We start from the raw sequence: 23795 nt of genomic DNA, 5'->3' as shown, positions 1-23795 counted from the left end.
CAAAACATCTAGAGGGCCAAAGATCAAGAAGCCTGCTCTAGAAGACTTCAGTATGCTGAAAAGCATTGGTATTTTTTAATTTTGCAATTTGAACTTCATTGGGTTATCTTAGGCAGGAGCATGAAAGAAACTTCCAACAGAGAGAGTAGCTTAGGAGAAAGGGAGAAGCAGAAGTGAAGTCAGACCAGATTGAAAGTATCATTAGATCGATGGAGATGTAACACAGCAGACAATTCTAAGAAGGAACACACAGCCGACCACAACTAACCTATTCAATCTCTGTCACTCTCTGTAGGTACATAGCTGTTGTGCATGTATGGTTTCCCACTTTTCCACCTCCAAAAGATAGATTCAGTCCCCTTATATCTGGGCCGTTCGTGTCTAACATCTGCAGCACAGCAACAATTTATATCAGGGAAAGGAGCAAGCAGTATGCCCACTATCAGTCATAAACGCACTCCACATTAACAAGCTAAAGAATAATGGGGCCTAATTAGCAGACAAATCCCAAGTACAGATGGAGGCAGCCTATCCTCTTTGCCATTAGAGTCTAAATAGTAGCAAACATTCCATGCTTAAAGCATCATGAATATAATGGGCAAATTAAATGAGAGGCCCTGGAGCCAAGTCAAAATTAGCTTTATTAGACGGCAACCATTTGTCAGTGTAGCATTAAAAAGATGCAGTGGGAGGGGGCATAAAATGAGAAGACGGAGGTGAACAAAGGATATCCTTCAGCATGAAGTTGTTCCCCTACTACTTTGCTGTATAATCCAGTGGTGGTTCAAATTAATGGCCTCAAAATCATTTTTAACAAACCTGAAGAAAACATCATGGCTTAAAAGGAAAATGATAAACATTTCCTTATGTAGTTCCAAAGCAAGGAGGAGCTGAGGAGCCTTATCACCAAGGTGAAAGAAGAAAGTGCAAAAGCAGGGTTGCAGTTAAACATCAAGAAAACCAAGATCATGGCAACTACACCTATTGATAACTGGGAAATAGAGGGAGAAAACCTGAAGGCAGTGACAGACTTTATATTTCTAGGCACGAAGATCACTGCAGATGCAGACTGCAGCCAGGAAATCAGAAGATGTTTACTTCTTGGGAGGAGAGCAATGGCCAACCTTGACAAAATAGTGAAGAGGAGAGACATCACACTGGCAACGAAGGTCCGCATAGTCAAAGCAATGATATTCCCTGTAGTAACCTATGGATGCGAGAGCTTGACCATAAGGAAGGCTGAGCGAAGGAAGATAGACGCTTTTGAACTCTGGTGCTGGAGGAAAATCCTGAGAGTGCCTTGGACCGCAAGAAGATCCAACCAGTCCATCCTCCAGGAAATAATGCCCGGCTGCTCACTGGAGGGAAAGATATTAGAGGCAAAGCTGAAGTATTTTGGTCACATCATGAGAAGACAGGAAAGCTTGGAAAAGATCACGATGCTGGGGAAAATGGAAGGAAAAAGGAAGAGAGGCCAACCAAGGGCGAGATGGATGGACGATATCCTTGAAATGACTGGCTTGACCTTGAAGGAACTGGGGGCGGTGATGGCCGACAGGGAGCTCTGGCGTGGACTGGTCCATGAGGTCACGAAGAGTCGGAGACGACTAAATGACTGAGCAGCAGCAGTTCCATATGGAAAAGCTAACATGGTATTGGATCAGGTATTAGATTAGATCTCTAAGAGATTAAGGTTCTAGCCCCCACTCAGTCATGGAAATCCATTGGGGCCCCATCTACACTGTCATGCAATGACATAGAATTAGGAAATGACATTTATAACCCAGGAACAAAAATCATGTTACATGGTGTAATACAGGTTCAAAGTGCATTATATGGTAGCATACATAGGGTCTGGGGGACCTTGGGCAAGTCATACTCCCTCATGTTCAGAAGGAAGCAAAGACAAACCTCCACTCAACAAATCTTACCAAAAAACATCATAAGTTGAAAACTACTTGAAAACAAACAACAAGATGTTCTACATAAATGCTTTTCATCATGGAATGTAAATATCAAATTGGAAGCTTTTCCACATAGTGATAGTATGTTAACCTGACCATATTTTTAGAAACGAATAGTCCAGTAAGGCACAACGGCAACATAGTAATGTGCTATCAGAGCCAGTGGGGGATATCCCTTTTTGGACTATATTTCTCCATATCTTTCAGGGAACATAGCCTCTAACTACACTGGGTGGCTGTATTGGGAGTCTGGTAGTCCAAACCAGTTCATTCTCCAAGTTCTTCTGGTCCCTAGATGCAATGAACAAACTGGGAAGGAGAACAATTGTGCCAATGGGTCATTAAGATATGTCTCCTGCTCTAGAAAAGGGGTTCGCATTGAAGAGTCCATACTAATTATTTTTCCTTGCAGATTGCATGGGAGACTTGTTCCTACCTATGAGAGTGCGTCCATACGCCGGTTTGAAGAAGGCAGAGTAGACAACATCCGTTCTGCAACTCCTGAAGCATTAGCTTTTGCAAAAGGGATGATAGATAAGAAGTTATCTCTACAGGTATGTGGATACCCTTATTGCTCCAGCCACCAGTCCCACCCCACCTTCTATTGGAATACCACTTGGCCTTGGTTTTGGAGACACAAAGACAATAAGGATAGGCCTGCCTCTTTTTCACTCCTGCCTAACCTCTATCTACTTGTTCTTTTCTTCTGTACCCAATCTTTATGACCTTTTGGAGGCTACATCTCCTCCTATCTTTGCTTGATTCTTTAGAAAGGAGAGGTGAACAGGCAGTGAAAGCAAAGAGGGAAAGTAGAAGGTCCAGAGGCTACTGGAGTTCTGTGGAAATATGTGGGCTTGACAGGTACCAAGAAATACAAAACTCAAATGATAGGTAAAGAGGAAAGAGGAAACAGGATTAACCCTTTCTCCAGTTTTGCAGTTTCAGATTGTACTAGCCAACCTATGCAGATACTTGCTTGCTCTCTCATTCACATATATGCATTCACATGTAATTCTAGATGCAAACATGCTTCCAGAATCTTGCAGGGAATAAGCACTCAGAGCAGTAAAAAGTGCACAAATGCACGCCCATTCTGTTGCACAAAATTGTCTCTCCAAGCTGCTTTTCTACATTGAATAGTTCACCCAGAGCATTCTTATACACATTCATAATAAACCATGCACTTTCCCCCCCCACATAAAGCAATTCAGCACTGCTCAATTTACAAATGAACTCAGCGGGGTGTTTTACTTGAGCTGGGTTTATTCCCACTCCCACTGGTAATTTTTCTATGTCCTAGCATTTAAAGTCATTTTTTTCAGATTCAATAAAAACAATCCTGTAAGATTCTTTTAAAATATTTCAAGATCTTTATGCCTGGAGATTATTGCTTCTAAGAGATGTAGGAATATAAGAGAGAGACACTGTTGCTCTCACTTCTCTTAGCCTTCCTTCGGGTAGGATTGATTTGTTTTACAGCAGGGGTTAAGACAACATGGCTCTGGAACTCCACTTTACATCCCTGATGTTTCCTCCCAAAAGCTTCTTGATTCCTCTTCCTTAAAACCTGATTAAAATTGGGCTGATTTGGATGCAATATTTCACATTTCCACAAAAAAAAAACCCACAAGTGCAGCATGCTGGCTTTCTCACCCACTGAAAACCTCCCAGCACCTCCCAGGTGTCTATTTTACATTGAAATGGCAAATTAAAGGTAGTTATGGAGATATGTTGTCGAAGACTTTCATGGCCGGGATCACAGGGTTGTTGTATGTCTTTCGGGCTGTGTGGCCATGTTCCAGAAGTATACTTCTGGAACATGGCCACACAGCCCGAAAGACATACAACAACTCAGTTATGGAAATAAATGTTGCGTCCTGCACAATTGCCGATCTTGTTTTATTTTATTTTTTTCTTGTATTGGGAGCAACCGGAGTTGCTTCTGGACTGAGAAAATTGGCCGTCTGCAAGGACGTTGCCCAGGAGAGGCCCAGATGTTTTGATGTTTTACCATCCTTGTGGGAGGCTTCTCTCATGTCCCCTCATGGAGCTGGGGCTGATAGAGGGAGCTCATCCGCACTCTCCCCGGGTGGGATTCGAACCTGGCAGCTTTCAGGTCAGCAACCCAACCTTCAAGTCACAAGGCTTTTATCCCCTAGGCCACCAGAGGCTCCTTATAAATAGAACCAGCTGTGCCCGGCCACGTTTTGCTGTGGCGAAGTATGGTGGTATGGGAAATAAAGTATTGAGGAATTGGTGGTAGTTAGAAGGCATCTACGGACAACACCGGCTCTTCGTCTTAGGGATTGAGATGAACACCACCTTTCAGAGTTGGACTCAACTAAACTTAATATCAAGGGGAAACCTTTACCTTTTCCTTATCCCTATAAAATTGGGACAGTATGGGGTGTTTTATTTTTTTACAACCCACATATTACTTGGGGGTTGTAGATCAGATTAGTTTATAAAAATTACTAGTAAGGAGTAAACCCACTGGAAGTTCCTTCTGGGAAACATGCACAGTCTTGACCTCAAGTAGACAAACCATACATTGTGTTGTGTTACCACAGTTTATTCCCATTCAATTATGGAAGTATTTCTTTTAAAATATTTTATTTTTTTCTTTTCACCCACAGGACTTTGAGAAAATGCAGCGATTCAAGGATGCTATAACTGCTCAGACTAATTACACTATTTTGGTAAGCAAAATATTAATTCAGCTTCATTTAAAAAATCTTTCCAGACAAACATATAATAGTATGGTACAGTTATGCCATTAAATTATTTCCATTTTATAGTGTCAGATACTGAATGGTGAGCTATCACCTTCCTATATTTATATATCTACAGTACTGTCATCATTCTATACATATTTACACAGAATGAGAAATATGTACACACAAAAATCCTTACCCAACATAAATTGTGTTAATGACTTTATATAAATCTTAGAATTATTATACAAGTATCACCTAGTATCCAGATGTGGCATGTGTGTAATATGAGCCACAAAATTGTTGCATTTATTAGCAAGCATGTAATTTCTGTTTTGAAGGACACTGTAGACAATGCTGAGTATGAAATATGAGCATTCTTGAATGAAAAATAATAACCATTTATTTTCATTTGACATCCCTAGGTCAACCGTAATAACCTTCTGAGGGTTGATCTCTGTTTTAAGATGAAGTGTCCGTGTACATTACTAATAATTTAGAGCCAACCTACACAAACACTAGCATGATGCTACTGAAATGTACTTAATTTCTACTGAATTCTCAAAACACAAAGCGATGCTCACAAAAATCATACTGACATTGTAAAGTGTTGCAGTTAATGAGCTAAATTTAAGTTGTTTCAATGTATAGTCATTTTTAAAGCCTGAGTTTGAACTTATAACATTCCATAGATATTTTGCCCTTGAAATATGAAGTTGAAGGACCTTATCACACACACCATAGAAAACGCCTTTTAAGTAGGCAATCCATTGTTTTAGAAGGCCCGATAAGCAATTGATACATATTGGATACATACCCACTCCACCACACTCACATCTCTTCTTCCCATCTATACACATATTAAAAGTGAAAATATGTATGTATGTGTGTGACTGGGTGTCCACTTCCACAGATAAGCTCCCACTTCCACAAACAGCTATAGCTCCCACTACACAGGAGACACCAATGGCCCTCCCTCCAATGACATTGCAGGTTATAGAGATCACTGTAAACATGTCCAAGAGCCCTGCCAATGTCCTCCCCAAACACCAAATACTGCCAACGACCTAAGTTAAGGCTTTCATACGGGGACAATTTCATCCTGGATTTTTTGTTTTTCCTCCAACACAGGCACCCCAGTGTTTCTCTCTCTCTCCATTCATGTGGCATTTGTATGACCCCACCCACTGCCTCTCCCATAACGCTTTCCTATTCTTTTCTATGGCACATACCAAACAGAGGAATTGATCAGCTACTAGATTTCTTTGGGGAAATTCATCTTGATTTGGGGGAGTTGTAGTTCACCTACATCCAGAGAGTACTGTGAACCCAAACACTGATGGATCTGGACCAAACTTGGGGGGAATTGGCCCTCCTTTCTGGGAGTTGTAATTCACCCATGCAAAGAGCTATGAACGACTGAGGTTCTTTTCAGGCAGAGGGGAATCTTTTTATCCCACCGCTGCCACCAAATTGCAATGATGTGGAGGAGTTTCTATTAATTAATTATATTTATATTATTGTTATATATTTTATATCCGCTGCCACCAGTTATTAAAGATGTTTTATTTAAAAGCTGCCACCAAAGGTAAAGATGTTTATAATGTGGCCACCATATGTTAAGGGGATTATCAACTCTTGCCACCACTATTGGAAGATGTAGCCACTGGCTACTTAGAGAGGAGACCTTTTAATTTTTGTTTTTCTTCTTTCTTCTTGTTTGCTTTTGATAGTAATATATATATGGCAGAAGCTTAGATGGTAGAAAGAACAATAACACGTTTATTCAGGCACAAGCTTAATGGTTACAGTAACTTCTTTAGAGGCACTTAGATTAACAGTTGCAAAGCTATATTGAGATGTTTCAAACTTTAAAATACTACTTCCTCCTTTACTGCTTTAACCTGCAGTCACCCTGTGAATTTCAATCACAGACTATCTGTTCCGTATCTGGAAACAGACTACCTTAAAATAAGCCACCAAACTTATTTCAAACTGACTCAAAAATCAAACATTTGAGCCTCCCTGATCCCTTCACTGAGGATCAGCCTTCTCTGTACCTCAGTAGGGCACAGACTATCTTAAAATAAGCCACCAAACTTATTTTAAATTGACTCAAGATGACCAATTGTCACGACCCAGGCTGCAGAGCACCAATAACCATACACAGAGGCCAGAATCTATCTAATATCTTTATTGTAGGAATATATAAAGTTAATAAAAACAAGTGTAGAAAATAGTCCAGAATTAGACCTTTCAGGAAAGGTCAGAATTAGTCCAAAAAAGCAATGTCCAATAAGAAATATTAAGGTCCAAAGTTGTAATCCAATAACCGAAACACTCACTTTGCCAAGCAAAGTGAGGGGAGATGACAAGGTCCTTTAGTCCATGAAACTTGAGCGAGGCTAGGAAATAACTTGATACTTGAAACAAGGCTTGAACGTGGAACAAGGTAACTAAGAACAAGAACAAGGTCCGTGGAATAACTTGATAAATCCGTGGAACAAGGCAAGGATTGATCCTGGGAAACAAGGCAAAGTCCGTAGATAAACAGAGGCTGGGAAGCAAGGCGAAGGCTGGATAGCTAGGCAAGGCTTGAGCAGGAGCGAGGCTTGAATCGGAGCGCGCTGTCCAAACACAACTCGCTCCGTAGGCTGACGAATTGACTCCGCGAAGTTACTACGCGGGTAAAACACCTAAATAGAGTCTAGCTTTCCCGCCGAAGCAGTTCTCTGGGAATCAGAACCGAAAGCTAACTCTGAGACCAGATGTGAGACTCCCCAAAGATTCTCACGAGAAGCAGTCTTAATTGGCCACATTCTTAGCTGCAATCCTCGCACTCCTGCGCGAAGCTGAATCCAAACTTCTCTGTTGTTTACAAAACTCCCGGCGCAAGAATACGGGAGAAGTAGGCTCTGGGCTTGTTTGACATACTTCTGGGAGACAACTTTCTTGCAGGTGCAAGGTTCCCAGATCTGCCTGGGAAAGATCTGGCTGAGAGGAATCCAGTTCAGACTGGGAAGGTAAAAAACCCAAGTTTTCATCTTCATCAGGAATTACAATGTCCTGAGCAGGACTACAAGGCCCATGGGTCATCACACTATCCCCCTCCTCAAGGCCCCTCCCAAACTGGGGCCCTCTCCCCGAGGCGCGAGGTCGTGGTTTGGTGGGATAGGTCTGATGAAAGCGACGGGTTAGATCAGGAGCATGGACTGTGGAGGCGTCTTCCCAAGAGCGTTCCTCAGGGCCAAAACCCACCCAGTCAATGAGATATTGTAGGCGGCGGCGGTGAAAGCGAGAATCCAAAATGTCCTCAACCTCGAACTCCTCCTCCCCATTCATCAAAACAGGAGGGGGGGCCGGTTGGTCTGTATCAGGTCGCACACCATCCGCCGGAAGGAGCAGGGAACGGTGAAACACTGGGTGAATGCGCATTGAACGCGGAAGTTGGAGTTTGAAAGTCACGGGGTTTAATTGCGCCACCACTGGATAGGGACCAATGAAACGGGCATCTAACTTCCGGCAAGGGCGGTGGGAGGGCAGAAAGCGAGTGGACAGGAAAACCCGATCTCCTACCTTGATTTCGGGGCCCGGCTGGCGATGTTTGTCAGCGTGGCGTTTATAGTCCTCCTTGGCTTGGTCCAGTTGCTGGAGCAAAAGTTGTTGCACCGCTGTGAGTTCCTGCAGCCAATCCTCTGCTGCGGGAACCTCTGAAGTTTCAATGACAGGGGGGAAGAAACGTGGATGGAAGCCGTAGTTTGCAAAGAACGGCGTTTCTTTTGTAGAAGCTTGAACTCCATTGTTGTAGGCAAACTCAGACAGTGGTAACAGAGAAGCCCAATTGTCCTGTTGATAGTTTACATAACAGCGAAGATACTGCTCCAAAGTGGCATTGGTGCGCTCCGTTTGCCCATCTGTTTGGGGATGATGAGCTGAAGATAAGCGAGAGTCTATGCCCAATAGTTTTTGTAGTGCCTTCCAAAAACGAGAGGTGAATTGAGATCCACGGTCTGTGACTAAACTCTTGGGCAATCCATGTAGTCTGAAAACATGTTGAAGAAATAGATCCGCAGTTTCCTTGGCCGTGGGGAGGCCTTCGCAGGGAATGAAATGGGCTAACTTGGTGAATAGGTCCACCACCACTAAGATCGTGGTGAATCCACAGGAAGGTGGTAGGTCAGTGATGAAATCCGCGGAAATTATTTCCCATGGGCGAGATGGGGTAGGAAGGGGGTGTAAAAGCCCTGAGGGCTTCTCCCTTCGTATCTTGGAGCGCTGGCATACTGGGCAGGTGTTGACATATTTTTCCACATCCTTGCGGATCTTGGGCCACCAAAAATCCCTTAGGATCAAATGCATAGTTTTAAATAGTCCGAAGTGTCCTGCTGGTTTGCAGTCATGACACAGACGAAGCGCTTTTTCCCTGCCCGGTCCGGGTGGGATATAAACATGATTTCTATAGCAGAGCAGCCCATCTTTAAGCGAAAAGGGGAAATGCAGACCTTGGCGAAGTTGGTCCTGCGCCCAGGCATCTGCTTGCTGACTAGCCCTGATTTCTTGAGCACAGATGGGTCCTGGAGTAGGGGAAGTTGAACCAATGGGAATGGATTTGGTGTTCCCCACCGTGAGCGTGGCAAAGTTCTCAGGTTGTAGCAGTTGGGATTCAAAGGTCTCCTTGCGTCCTGCAGCGTATTCCGGTTTACGTGACAGGGCGTCTGCTTGCTTGGTTTGGGCTGGGGTCACATAATGGATCTGGAAGTTGAAACGTTCAAAGAATAAAGCCCAACGTTGCTGCCTCTGATTTAGTTTGCGGGCAGTTCTTAGATGTTCTAGATTACGATGATCAGTGTGGACTTCAATGGGAAATTTGGCCCCTTCTAGCCAATGTCTCCAAGTTTCAAAGGCTGCCTTTATGGCCAGTAGTTCTTTTTCCCAAATGGTGTAATTCCTCTCTGGTGTGGTTAGTTGACGAGAATAAAAGGCACAGGGGTGGAGGTGATCTCCCACCGGTTGTAAGAGTACAGCCCCAATTGCCACATCAGAGGCGTCCGCTTGCACCACAAAAGGGGTTCCAGGATTTGGGTGCTGTAGAATTGGCTGGGAGGTGAATAGTTTCTTTAGTTGCTGGAACCCTTTCTCTGCTTGATCAGTCCAGCGGAAAGGCTGCTTTCCACGGATGCAGCTAGTGATGGGGTCGGACCAGCGGGCAAAATCTGGAATGAACTTGCGGTAGTAGTTCGCGAACCCCAAGAAACGCTGCACCTCTTTCTTGTTAGTTGGCGCCCGCCATTCCAATACTGCTGAAACTTTGGCTGGATCCATGGAAAGCCCTAGAGGCGAGATGCGGTAACCAAGGAAATCTACCTCTTGTAGATCAAAAGCGCATTTTTCCAGCTTGGCATAAAGTCCATGATCCCGCAATCGTTGTAACACCATTTTGACGTGGTTCTCATGTTCTGATTGTGATCTGGAAAACACCAAAAAATCGTCCAGGTAGATTATCAAGAACCTGTCTAGATAGTCCTGAAAAATGTCATTGACAAAATGCTGGAACGTTGCGGGGGCTCCGCATAAACCGAAATTCATAACTCGGGACTCAAATAATCCGAATTTGGTCTGGAAGGCGGTCTTCCACTCGTCCCCTTCCCTGATGCGAACTAAGTTGTAAGCCCCCCGAAGATCCAGCTTGGTGTAAACCTTGGCTCCTCGAAGCCGATCCAGTAGATCCGAGATTAAGGGCAGGGGATAGCTGTTCCGCTTGGTGATATTGTTCAATGCTCTGTAGTCCACCACCAAGCGTAGTTCCCCTGACTTCTTCTTCACAAACATCACTGGGGAGGCGGCTGGGGATTGAGAGGGTCTGATGAATCCCTTGCGAAGGTTTGTCTCTAGGAATTCCCTGAGAGCTTCTTGCTCTGGTTCAGTCAGGGAGTAGAGATGCCCTCGCGGGATCGGGGCCCCCTCCACCAAGTCAATGGCGCAGTCATAAGGTCTATGTGGGGGTAATTTTTCGGCTTCTTTCTCATTGAATACATCCCAATACTCGGAGTACTTCTTTGGCAAGGTGATGATGGGCTCGGTGTCTGTGGCATGGCATACCTTGGCTACGAGGCAATGGTTTTGGCAGTACGGTGAAGCAAACTGCAGTTCTCTGTTGGACCAGGAGATGTTAGGGTCGTGGAGAGTCAGCCATGGAATTCCCAAAATCACAGGGAAATGGGGGACCTCGGTAACAAAGAAGGAAATCTCTTCCATATGTTCCCTTATCCACATCCTGGTGGGTACCGACCACTGACTTACGGGGCCCGTCTTGAGGGGACGGCCGTCTATGGCTTGCACCACACGGGCATTCTTGAAATCATGATATTGTAATCCCAGAGAGTCGGCATACTCTCTATCGATGAAATTGTTGGTAGCTCCAGAGTCTATCATGGCGTGGATCATGACGGGTCCCCTTTTGCTGACCATAATGTGACCACGAGAAGGAACAGGACCCCGGTTGGCGGCTCTTGGATGGATTTTTTGACCGGGTTGGCGAGCCTCTCTACACCCGGTCGTTGGCTTCCCCCGCCGGCTGTGTGCCAGTCGGCTCAGACGCCTTCGTCTCCGTGGAGGACGCCGCCGCAAGACGGGCGGCAGGCTTCCCTTTGGCTGGGCACTCTCTGGCGAAGTGGCCCCCGTTCCCGCAGTACCAGCAGAGGTTTAAGCGTTGACGACGGGCCTTCTCGGCGGCATCTAGTCTGGGACGCACATTGCCCAACTGCATCGGCACCTCCTCGCCTCCTCTGGGGTATGGGGTTGGCGGTGGGGGTCTCCACACCGGACGTGGCTGAACGCTGGCGGGAGCGGGGGGTTTTGCCCCGGCTCTACTGCCCTGGCCTCGAACCCACTGTTTCCTGTTGGCAATCATGACTTCAGCCCGTAAACATTGATCAATGAGTGCCTCGAGGGTCTGGGGAGGATCCACCTTGGAGATTTCTTCCAGCATTTCAATGTTGAGACCCTCCCGGAATTGTCCCCTGAGGGCTACATCGTTCCAGCCGGTGTTGTGGGCCAGCACTCGGAACTCGGCTATATACTGAGACATAGGTCTGTCTCCTTGGAAAAGGCGACGGAGTTTGTGACCGGCTGCCTCCAAATTGTCCTCGATTCCCCAAGTCTCCTTGAGGTGGTCCAAGAAGTGTTGCGCTGATCTTAGGTGTGGAGAGGCTTGGTCGAACAGTGCCGTCGCCCAGCTGGCCGCTGGCCCGTCTAGAAGACTGTAAACCCATGCCACTTTGATGTCTTCTTGGGGAAACTCGGCAGCACGGGCCTCCAGATAAGCTTGACATTGGCGACGGAAGACATGAACCTTAGAAGCTTCTCCAGTAAACTTGGTTGGCAACGCCATGGCCGGAAGACGAACACCGCGTTCCTTCAAACCCCTTATTTCTCCATCCTGTGCATTGAGCTTATCACGGATTCGGTCCACCTCTTCCTTGTCGATGGTGTAGGTAATCGGCTGGCCGCTCGGCCCAGGTACGACTCCGGTAGACATTCTGGCCGAGGTTAATTGGTGCTTAGGGTGGCGGAGTCAAACTGTCACGACCCAGGCTGCAGAGCACCAATAACCATACACAGAGGCCAGAATCTATCTAATATCTTTATTGTAGGAATATATAAAGTTAATAAAAACAAGTGTAGAAAATAGTCCAGAATTAGACCTTTCAGGAAAGGTCAGAATTAGTCCAAAAAAGCAATGTCCAATAAGAAATATTAAGGTCCAAAGTTGTAATCCAATAACCGAAACACTCACTTTGCCAAGCAAAGTGAGGGGAGATGACAAGGTCCTTTAGTCCATGAAACTTGAGCGAGGCTAGGAAATAACTTGATACTTGAAACAAGGCTTGAACGTGGAACAAGGTAACTAAGAACAAGAACAAGGTCCGTGGAATAACTTGATAAATCCGTGGAACAAGGCAAGGATTGATCCTGGGAAACAAGGCAAAGTCCGTAGATAAACAGAGGCTGGGAAGCAAGGCGAAGGCTGGATAGCTAGGCAAGGCTTGAGCAGGAGCGAGGCTTGAATCGGAGCGCGCTGTCCAAACACAACTCGCTCCGTAGGCTGACGAATTGACTCCGCGAAGTTACTACGCGGGTAAAACACCTAAATAGAGTCTAGCTTTCCCGCCGAAGCAGTTCTCTGGGAATCAGAACCGAAAGCTAACTCTGAGACCAGATGTGAGACTCCCCAAAGATTCTCACGAGAAGCAGTCTTAATTGGCCACATTCTTAGCTGCAATCCTCGCACTCCTGCGCGAAGCTGAATCCAAACTTCTCTGTTGTTTACAAAACTCCCGGCGCAAGAATACGGGAGAAGTAGGCTCTGGGCTTGTTTGACATACTTCTGGGAGACAACTTTCTTGCAGGTGCAAGGTTCCCAGATCTGCCTGGGAAAGATCTGGCTGAGAGGAATCCAGTTCAGACTGGGAAGGTAAAAAACCCAAGTTTTCATCTTCATCAGGAATTACAATGTCCTGAGCAGGACTACAAGGCCCATGGGTCATCACACCAATTGAGTATCCCTGATCCCCTAACTTAGGATCAGTCTTCCCTGAGCTTCAACAGAGCACAGACTAACTCTCTTCAAAACATTCCCTCCTTTTTCCAAACGGCGGTTGGCTCCGCCCTTGTTACTATAGCAACCTGCCTCAGAATGCTGAGCTGGCTACCATCCCCCACGCACTGGTAACTCTAATACTTACCCTTTCAAACATAGTTAAACATGACTTTTAAAATGCAATTAAACATGACATCTGTAAACTAAAAACTTCACACCTCTTTACAACCCACAACCAGAGAAACTGTGACCTCCACCGATCATGGACCTGGTCCAAACTTGGCAAACAGAGCCCTCATGATTAACTCAATCTACTGGAGGGATTTGAGGGGATTGACTCACCACAGTGGGAGTTGTAGTTTACCCTACAGCCAAAGGGCATAATGAACCCCACCGGTGATGCATCTAGAGCAAACTTCCCAACATAACAAATTTTAAGTACTGATGGAATTTCTCAGGGTTAACTGGGCATGATGTTAGTTGTAGTTAATCCAAAACTTTATGCATTTCGTATAATTAAAAATTAACTTTTCCAAATAACCCAAGCAATGCTGGGTACCCAAGCTAGTATCTAATAAAATAATGAATCTTTGACTTATCCCATGGCAGAGGGATGACTCCTCCCAATCTGTGGGACATTCCTTAGCCTCACTGTCTTACCTTCTTATTCTGTCTTTCTTCTTCTCCTTGTTTGGCAGATCTTGCACAGTTTGTGACCTCTCTCCAAATTGAGAAATGTAAAAACATCTTTTTGATCCTGCAGAGCCAGAATGTCTTTTTAAAAAAACAATAACAGGGAAGTGGATTTTAAAAAATAAATAAATAAATCTGGTATTACAGTACTTTAAAAATATTCAATATAGTAATTACAACAACGAGGAAACACAGTAAGAAAGAAACAGAACACATATGTCTTTAAACCATTTCATTCAATGGGAAACCCAGGATCTATTAAATCACTTCTGAACATGCAAACCCCATGATATATTAATGCACTTCTTTCAATGGAAAACCCACAGTCTGTTAAATCCCAGAGCGACTGCATGATTCCCACCATTAATCTATATCTTTGTATCTTGTGACTTAAAGCTTGTACTTCTTCAACTTAGGGACAGAAACCAACACTAGTTTTGGGGGAAGTAAGCATCGAGGAAAGGATCAGCTAGGAAACGGCTGGCTCTTTATCACTGCTTTCTATTTCGTTCATTCACTCATTCTGAAATTAAATTAATACTTAGGTTTCAGTTTAAGTCAATCACGTTACTTTAAAAAATATTGCCCCTTCTTGTTAGCAAAGTTACAATGTCAAAGACAGAACGCCACCAAATAGAATACAACACAGTTTATTGAGGTTACAGAACTAAAAATTGCCCGTAGGAAACAAAGGACTAGGCAAACACTTAACTTCAGTGTGAAAAGTAACAAAAATAGCTTCGTTTGAGTTTAAACAGTTCAAAAGAATAAACCGGATTAAACAGAAGTTTAATCCGGGTTAGATCAAAAGTGCTTACTTCAGCCTGGCAATTAAACAAACAAAAACTGGTAAACAAAAGGTCAAAACGAACACAAAACCTAGCAGCAGATTCCCCTCTGCTACTCAAGAGCTACAGATGAGTAACTCAGGCTGTTTACTCCTCCGTGCAACGAGCGAAATCCAGGTCCAGGCACATCAATCAGGGTAACGGCAGTCAGCAGGGTCCCAATCCGGTCCGAGGTCGAAAGCCGAGCGCAGACGTCTGAGGTTCCACAAGTTCTACCGAAAGCCACAGAAGGGATAGTCCAGAGTCGTAGTCAGTCAGTCAGTCCAGCGTCAATCCAGAGTAGGCAAATAATGTCCGTCAAAAAGACGACGGAGGTCCAAGCTATCAAGATTAAACACAAGTTGCACAGAAAAACCCCACACAGTTCCTCCCGCCGTCTATGCCCAGTGTCCTTGGTAACTTACGTATCCAGCAACGAAGCACACCCGTCTTCAGGAAGTTCCCCAACAAGAGCCCAAGCGTTCGTCCAGATTACCTTGCCCAACGCAATTAGCCATTGATCCTAAACCCCATTTTATGCCAGTTCATAACTCCTCATCGCTGTCAGCTGCTATCCTAATTCCAGGTGCCTCCTCATCATCATCCTCATCAGAGCTAAAACACCTTTGACTACGCCCCACAGCATCCCCAGCTGTGGATCCCGCTCCATCCCTCCAGCCCGTCCATGGGTCCGATCCTGCAACCCGCCAGTCGCCTCCATAGAATCATAGAATCATAGAATAGTAGAGTTGAAAGAGACCACATGGGCCATCTAGTCCAACCCCCTGCTAAGAAGCAGGAAATCGCATTCAAAGCACCCCCGACAGATGGCCATCCAGCCTCTGCTTAAAAGCCTCCAAGGAAGGAGCCTCCACCACGGCCCTGGGGAGAGAGTTCCACTGTCGAACAGCTCTCACAGTGAGGAAGTTCTTCCTGATGTTCAGGTGGAATCTCCTTTCCTGTAGTTTGAAGCCATTGTTCCGTGTCCTAGTCTGCAGGGCAGCAGAAAACAAGCTTGCTCCCTCTTCCCTATGACTTCCCTTCACATATTTGTACATGGCTATCATGCCTCCTCTCAGCCTTCTCTTCTGCAGGCTAAACATGCCCAGCTCTTTAAGCCGCTCCTCATAGGGCTTGTTCTCCAGACCCTTAATCATTTTAGTCGCCCTCCTCTGGACGCTTTCCAGCTTGTCAACATCTCCCTTCAACTGTGGTGCCCAAAATTGGACACAGTATTCCAGGTGTGGTCTGACCAAGGCAGAATAGAGGGGGAGCATAACTTCCCTGGATCTAGACGCTATTCCCCTATTGATGCAGGCCAGAATACCATTGGCTTTTTTAGCAGCCGCATCACATTGTTGGCTCATGTTTAACTTGTTGTCCCATGCTATCATTGCCGGTGACACCCAAATCCTCCCTCCCACGAGTCCATTCCATATCATCCTCCTCTGAGCTAACCATCTCTTCCTCCATTCCCTCGGTAAAACCCTCAAAGGAGTCTTCGTCTGTTGGTTCTGCAAATAAGTCTCGGAGCCGTTTCCTTTCGCGCTCCTCAAAAGAGTCTGACTCTCGAGGAGTCTTACGACCTCGTCTCCTAGTATCGGAGCCAGAAGGCTCAACCATAACACTATCCCCTCTCACAAAGGCCTCCTCTTCCAAAGGTGGAGACACAGCAGTGATCTCCTCGACTACAGCGTTACGGCGCCCAGAAGTATCCAACTTCAATAAAGAACGATGAAAGACAGGGTGGATCTTAAAAGACGATGGCAAGCGCAATCGAAATGCCACAGTAGAAATCTTTTTAACAATAGGGAAAGGTCCCAAATACCGTGGCGCAAACTTTCCCCCAGCATGTTTAATATATTTAGAGGATAACCAAACCAGATCCCCTTCCTCCAACTCCTCCCCGGCTTGTCTATGGCGGTCGGCTTGAGTCTTCTGCGCTGCCTTAGCTTCTAATAACAACCGACGAGCAACATCATGTAAGGCAGCCATTTCAGAGGAACGGTACACCGGATCAGAGGAAACCACAATGGTCGACGGCGCCACCCCTCCCCGCGGATGGAAACCATAAGTTAACTCAAATGGTGTGTGTTGACTAGACGTATGCACGGCGTTATTATAGGCGAACTCAGCCACCGATAACCATTTTACCCAAGCACTTGGTTGTTCTAGACAAAAACAACGTAAATACTGCTCCAACAACCCATTAACCCTCTCAGATTGTCCATCCGTTTGTGGATGAAAAGCAGAGGAGACATTCAACTTGGTTCCCAAACACTCATGGAAATGCCTCCAAAAATGAGACACAAATTGAGGAGCTCTGTCAGAGATAATAACCTCAGGAGCCCCATGCAAACGGAAAATATGCTTGGTAAACAGTAAAGCCAATGTAGGAGCCGCTGGAATTGTTGAACAAGGTATAAAATGAGCCATTTTAGAAAATAGATCCACCACCACCCAAATACATGTATAACCCCCTGACCTAGGCAAGTCAGAAATGAAATCCATGGAGATAATCTGCCATGGTCTCTCAGGAACAGGCAAGGAAGATAATAATCCCCTAGGGCGCCCGAGAGACGTCTTACTCTGCTGACATACTGCACAGCTATCACAAAAACGGAGAATGTCCTGTCGCATTTTAGGCCACCAATAGTTTCTGGTAATGAGTTGTACAGTCTTAAACCTGCCAAAATGCCCAGCCATCGGTTCATCATGATGTGCCCTAATGACTTCTAACCTGAGTGCACGGTACATAAACTTGTCCATTACGTACCAATACCCCCTCCTGGTCCTGTAAATGAGGCAGCACAGTACGAGTCCCTACCGAAAGTAATATGAGTTGCTCTTGAGTCCAGTTATCGTTCTTCTGAGCCTCTAGAATTTGAGCGTGTAAACCAGCCTCGTTTTCTACCACGCATAAAGAGGCAGTAGGCAATATTGTCTGACGCACTGTTTGCTCGCAAGTTTTAAACTCAGGTTTACGAGATAATGCATCCGCCCGTAGGTTTACTTTCCCTTCCACAAACTGAACCTTAAAGTTGAACCTAGAGAAAAACAAGGCCCATCGAATCTGACGTTGATTCAATTTCTTGGCAGTTTGTAAATGTTCTAAATTCTTGTGGTCAGATCTGACCACAATTTGATGACGTGCGCCCTCTAACCAGTGCCGCCACACCTCAAAAGCCACCTTGATAGCCAACAATTCCTTCTCCCAGATGGTGTAATTTTGTTCGAAAGGTGTTAGTTGTCTGGAGTAGAATCCACAGGGACGCAAGGTCCCTGATGAATCCCTTTGAGATAATACAGCCCCCAACGCATAACTAGAAGCGTCTGCTTCTACAATGAACGGTTTATCAATGTCTGGATGGATTAGTATATTATCAGCTTGGAAACTAGATTTCAACTGTAGAAACGCATCGTGAGCCTCCCGTCCCCACACAAACGGTTGCTTCTTACGTAAGAGTTGCGTTAAAGGTACAGTAAGTTTGGCAAAGTTTGGAATGAACTCTCGATAGTAATTAGCAAACCCCAAGAATCGCTGTACATCCTTTTTAGACTTGAGTTCTTGCCACGAGTTGACCGCATCAACTTTGTGCGGGTCCATTTTTAGTTCCTTTCCCGAAACTACATGTCCCAGGAACTCAACTTCAGACACGTGAAAAACACATTTGGAAGCCTTAGCAAAAAGCCCATTACCCCGTAGACGATGTAATACCTGTCTCACATGCTGCTGATGTTCCTTTTTATCCTTAGAAAAAATTAATATATCGTCCAAATAAACCACTACAAATTGATCAATTAAATCCCTAAATACATCATTTATGAATCTTTGGAAGACAGCAGGTGCATTGCATAATCCGAAAGGCATCACACGGAACTCGTGACATCCGAAGCACGTGTTAAATGCCGTCTTCCATTCGTCACCTTCCCGTATTCTAATCAAGTTATACGCCCCCCGTAGATCAAGTTTAGTAAAGATCTTAGCCCCTTGCACTCTCGATAGTAACTCCGAAATCAAAGGTAGCGGGTATCTATCACGAATGGTGTGCTTGTTAAGAACCCGATAATCGCATACTAGTCTAAGCTCCCCTGTCTTTTTAGCCACAAAGAACACAGGTGCAGCAGTTGGAGAGCTAGATGGGCGAATAAACCCTTTGGCTAGGTTCTCGTCAAGGAATTCTCTCAAGGCTTGTCTTTCTGGCACCGTTAAAGCGTACAACCTTCCTGCTGGTAACTTAGTGCCTTCTACCAATCTAATCGCACAATCGTATGGTCTATGAGGCGGCAATTTATCCACTTCCTTCTTACAAAACACATCTTGAAATTCCCTATATTCAGCCGGTACACCCTCCATGTCAACTTGAGAAGAGTTTAAGGCAAAACATCCTTGCCTTCTAAAAGCTATAGTACGCTTCACCCAATCCACTTGAGGATTTACTAAAGTTAACCAATCCATTCCCAGGATTACATTGTATCTTGGTAACCGTGTAATGTCCCATACAAATTCTCCAGTTACTCCTTGTACCTCCCACGTTACTTTGGAGGTTTCGCGATTAACCACCCCAGACTCCAGTAGTTTCCCGTCCGCTCCTTCCACCCATATATCACATGCTTTTCGTACTGTAGGAATCCTATGTTTCCTTGCAAACCCAACATCCACATACGAGACCGTAGCCCCCGAGTCCAGCAGTGCCAGAGTAGAAGCAAGTTCTTTTCCCCCAACAGATAAAGAAATGGGTACAAAAACATGTTTCTTCCCCTCAAGTGACTGCTTTATAAGCCCTAATGCGTTGGACTCACGTCGCACTAGGGCTGACCTTTTCCCGAAAGCTGAGAAGGCTTAACGTTACAATTCCTAGCAAAATGCCCAGCAGTCCCGCAATATAAACATAATCCCAATTGCCTTCTACGATCTTTTTCTGCCATTGACAACTTTCTAAACACCCCAAGTTCCATGGGCTCCTCCCCCTTTGCCACAGGTGCCCTAGGCGCAGATACAGCTGGCGCATACATAGCCCTAGACTGTTTACGAGATTCAAACCGGGCGTCCAAACGCAAAACCTTAGCCACCAAAGCGTCCCAGTTTTCTGCTGGCTTTAATCGCGCCAGTTCATCTTGGAGATAATCATTTAAACCAGCAATAAACAAAAGCATAAACGCGTTCTCTCCCCAGTCTAACTGATGACGAAAAGAGTTAAACTTATTTAAATAGTCCAAAACAGACCCTTTTCCCTGTTTTAACCGATAAAGAGCCCAGCTAGCATTTTCCATACGGAGGGGATCCCCAAAAGTGTCTGATAGTAATTTCTTGAAATCATCTAAATTGTCCTTGACTGGGTCATTTCCCAGAATCAAATTAGTTGCCCATTGTCCCGCAGGACCAGTCAATAGACTCAAAATAAATGCCACCTTGCTAGTGTCCGTAGGAAAAGCTTGTGCGCTAATTTGAGAAAAATAAAGTTCAATTTGTGCCAAAAAAGTGGGTAATTTGTTTCGAGACCCATCAAAACGTTCGGGAGTCATTACATGTCCTTTAGCTGGCTGTGCTGCTTGTGCAGCGTAAAATGCAGCCTGCAGCTGGTCAAAACGGGCCTTAAGTTCCTCCATCGTCTTCTTGACGTGGAAACCTCACTAGAAAAACTTTCTTTTCTGGCGTTGGGCAATCTGTCAAAGACAGAACGCCACCAAATAGAATACAACACAGTTTATTGAGGTTACAGAACTAAAAATTGCCCATAGGAAACAAAGGACTAGGCAAACACTTAACTTCAGTGTGAAAAGTAACAAAAATAGCTTCATTTGAGTTTCAACAGTTCAAAAGAATAAACCGGATTAAACAGAAGTTTAATCCGGGTTAGATCAAAAGTGCTTACTTCAGCCTGGCAATTAAACAAACAAAAACTGGTAAACAAAAGGTCAAAACGAACACAAAACCTAGCAGCAGATTCCCCTCTGCTACTCAAGAGCTACAGATGAGTAACTCAGGCTGTTTACTCCTCCGTGCAACGAGCGAAATCCAGGTCCAGGCACATCAATCAGGGTAACGGCAGTCAGCAGGGTCCCAATCCGGTCCGAGGTCGAAAGCCGAGCGCAGACGTCTGAGGTTCCACAAGTTCCACCGAAAGCCACAGAAGGGATAGTCCAGAGTCGTAGTCAGTCAGTCAGTCCAGCGTCAATCCAGAGTAGGCAAATAATGTCCGTCAAAAAGACGACGGAGGTCCAAGCTATCAAGATTAAACACAAGTTGCACAGAAAAACCCCACACAGTTCCTCCCGCCGTCTATGCCCAGTGTCCTTGGTAACTTACGTATCCAGCAACGAAGCACACCCGTCTTCAGGAAGTTCCCCAACAAGAGCCCAAGCGTTCGTCCAGATTACCTTGCCCAACGCAATTAGCCATTGATCCTAAACCCCATTTTATGCCAGTTCATAACTCCTCATCGCTGTCAGCTGCTATCCTAATTCCAGGTGCCTCCTCATCATCATCCTCATCAGAGCTAAAACACCTTTGACTACGCCCCACAGCATCCCCAGCTGTGGATCCCGCTCCATCCCTCCAGCCCGTCCATGGGTCCGATCCTGCAACCCGCCAGTCGCCTCCCATGCTATCATTGCCGGTGACACCCAAATCCTCCCTCCCACGAGTCCATTCCATATCATCCTCCTCTGAGCTAACAGGGAGATGCTGACAAGCTGGAAAGCGTCCAGAGGAGGGCAACTAAAATGATTAAGGGTCTGGAGAACAAGCCCTATGAGGAGAGGCTTAAAGAGCTGGGCATGTTTAGCCTGCAGAAGAGAAGGCTGAGAGGAGACATGATAGCCATGTACAAATATGTGAGGGGAAGTCATAGGGAGGAGGGAGCAAGCTTATTTTCTGCTGCCCTGCAGACTAGGACACGGAACAATGGCTTCAAACTACAGGAAAGGAGATTCCACCTGAACATCAGGAAGAACTTCCTCACTGTGAGGGCTGTTCGGCAGTGGAACTCTCTCCCCCGGGCCGTGGTGGAGGCTCCTTCTTTGGAGGCTTTTAAGCAGAGGCTGGATGGCCATCTGTCGGGGGTGCTTTGAATGCGATTTCCTGCTTCTTAGCGGGGGGTTGGACTAGATGGCCCTTGAGGTCTCTTCCAACTCTACTATTCTATGATTCTATGATTCTATGATTCTAACCATCTCTTCCTCCATTCCCTCGGTAAAACCCTCAAAGGAGTCTTCGTCTGTTGGTTCTGCAAATAAGTCTCGGAGCCGTTTCCTTTCGCGCTCCTCAAAAGAGTCTGACTCTCGAGGAGTCTTACGACCTCGTCTCCTAGTATCGGAGCCAGAAGGCTCAACCATAACATACAATTTAGTTTCCAATTTATTTTCAGCCTGTCGATTACTTTAAAAATAAATGTTGATCCATTTTGTTAGTAAATATCTGATTTAATTAGTAATGTCAATAATTAGAACTCATTAGATCCTATTTCTGAAAGGGGCTATCTAGAATGGGGCAATCTGGAGGCAGCCCTATATTTATATGTGATTCTTATCCAGTATTACCACATAGGGGCCCCTGGTGGTGGCGCAGTGTGTTAAAGCGCTGAGTTGTTGAACTTGCAGACCGAAAGGTCCCAGGTTCAAATCCCGGGAGTGGAATGAGCGCCCGCTGTTAGCCCCAGCTCCTGCCAACGTAGCAGGTTCGAAAACATGCAAATATAAGTAGATAAATAGGTGCCGCTCCAGAGGGAAGGTAACGGCACTCCATGCAGTCATACCAGCCACATGACCTTGGAGGTGTCTACGGACAACGCCGGCTCTTCAGCTTAGAAATGGAGATGAGCACCAACCCTCAGAGTCAGTCACAACTGGACTTAACGTCAGGGGAAAACCTTTACCTTTACCTATGACCACATAATCTTCTATTCTGGAGCCTTTAGGAATTAAATTAATTGCATATAGATCCTTGAGTCTACACAAGCTTAACATCAATAATACTGCACCCTCAGTTGTGGTCAGGTAATTTATTTGGTCCTACATTTTGCATGGAAATCAACAGATGAAAAATCTCTGTGCATTGGAGTTAAGGGTAGGATGTTGAACTGAAACCAACAAACAATTAATGGTACTTTCTTCAGCAGAAAGTGGAATGCAATGCCAGAAGACATCATAAATTCCATGTCAACTTTGATCATTTGTATTTCTTAATTACTTCCAAAAGCTCACTTTTAAAAATATGCATAGCTTGTCTTTTGGATGTGAATGATGACAAGATAAACACAGAAAGCAAATGAAGAACTCATCCAAATGGGGAGATGAGTTAGGAGGCAGAGTTTTTTTAAAAAAAAATCCAAACAAAGTTCCTCTTGACCTGGTTTATTTAATGGCATGAAGCCACAGGTTTCCCCTGTAAAACTTAGTAAAAATATCCCTGGCCACCATAAAACCTCTCTTCACACCCTCATGACATGATAAAATGATGCCTGAGGAGAAGGAGAAGGGAAGGGAGAGGAGGAAAATCCTTCCTTCCAACCCCCCTCCCATCATTTTCTTGTGCCAGGAGGATTCAAGGAGAGGCTTTATGGCAGCCAAGGACATTTTTGGTAAGTTTTAAGGGGCAATCAGGAACTAGGGGGAGGAGATGGGCGTCCTCCTGCACCTTTGGGCTTCAGGAGCCCAAAAGGTGTGGGATGGTTGTGGAGACTGACCCACAGTCCCCACAGGCCCAATACCTTATTAGTCAGTCCTCACAGGCCTTGATCTAATGAGCTATTTAATTAATTCAAAATAAACCAAAGAACCTTGGTTTATTCTGAATTGATTTGTTTTTTACCAGAGGTGTCATTTAGACACCTTTGGTAAAACATATAGGTAAAGGTTTCCCCTGACATTAAGTCCAGTCATGTCTGACTCTGGGGGTTGGTGCTCATCTCCATTTCTAAGCCGAAAAGCCGGCGTTGTCCGTAGACACCTCCAAGGTCATGTGGCCGGCATGACTGCATGGAGCGCCATTACCTTC

The 23795-nt window shown here is 45.2% G+C and overlaps 1 protein-coding gene across 3 annotated transcripts in view; it reads left to right on the top strand.

Annotated features, from left to right (window-relative positions):
- The window catches only part of chat (choline O-acetyltransferase), a 93227-nt gene that overhangs the window by 63556 nt on the left and 5876 nt on the right, over positions 1 to 23795 (top strand). For all 3 annotated transcript variants that reach the window (XM_062975809.1, XM_003223257.3, XM_062975810.1), the window contains 2 exons: positions 2377 to 2518; positions 4601 to 4663. In XM_062975809.1, coding sequence (XP_062831879.1) covers positions 2377 to 2518; positions 4601 to 4663 — 205 coding nt within the window. The remainder of the gene's footprint in view (positions 1 to 2376; positions 2519 to 4600; positions 4664 to 23795) is intronic.

Source organism: Anolis carolinensis, chromosome 3, assembly GCF_035594765.1.
Source record: "Anolis carolinensis isolate JA03-04 chromosome 3, rAnoCar3.1.pri, whole genome shotgun sequence".
NCBI classification, from domain to species: domain Eukaryota; kingdom Metazoa; phylum Chordata; class Lepidosauria; order Squamata; family Dactyloidae; genus Anolis; species Anolis carolinensis.
The sequence above is the reverse complement of the archived record's forward strand: the minus strand, read 5'-3'. Positions and strand labels throughout refer to the sequence as shown.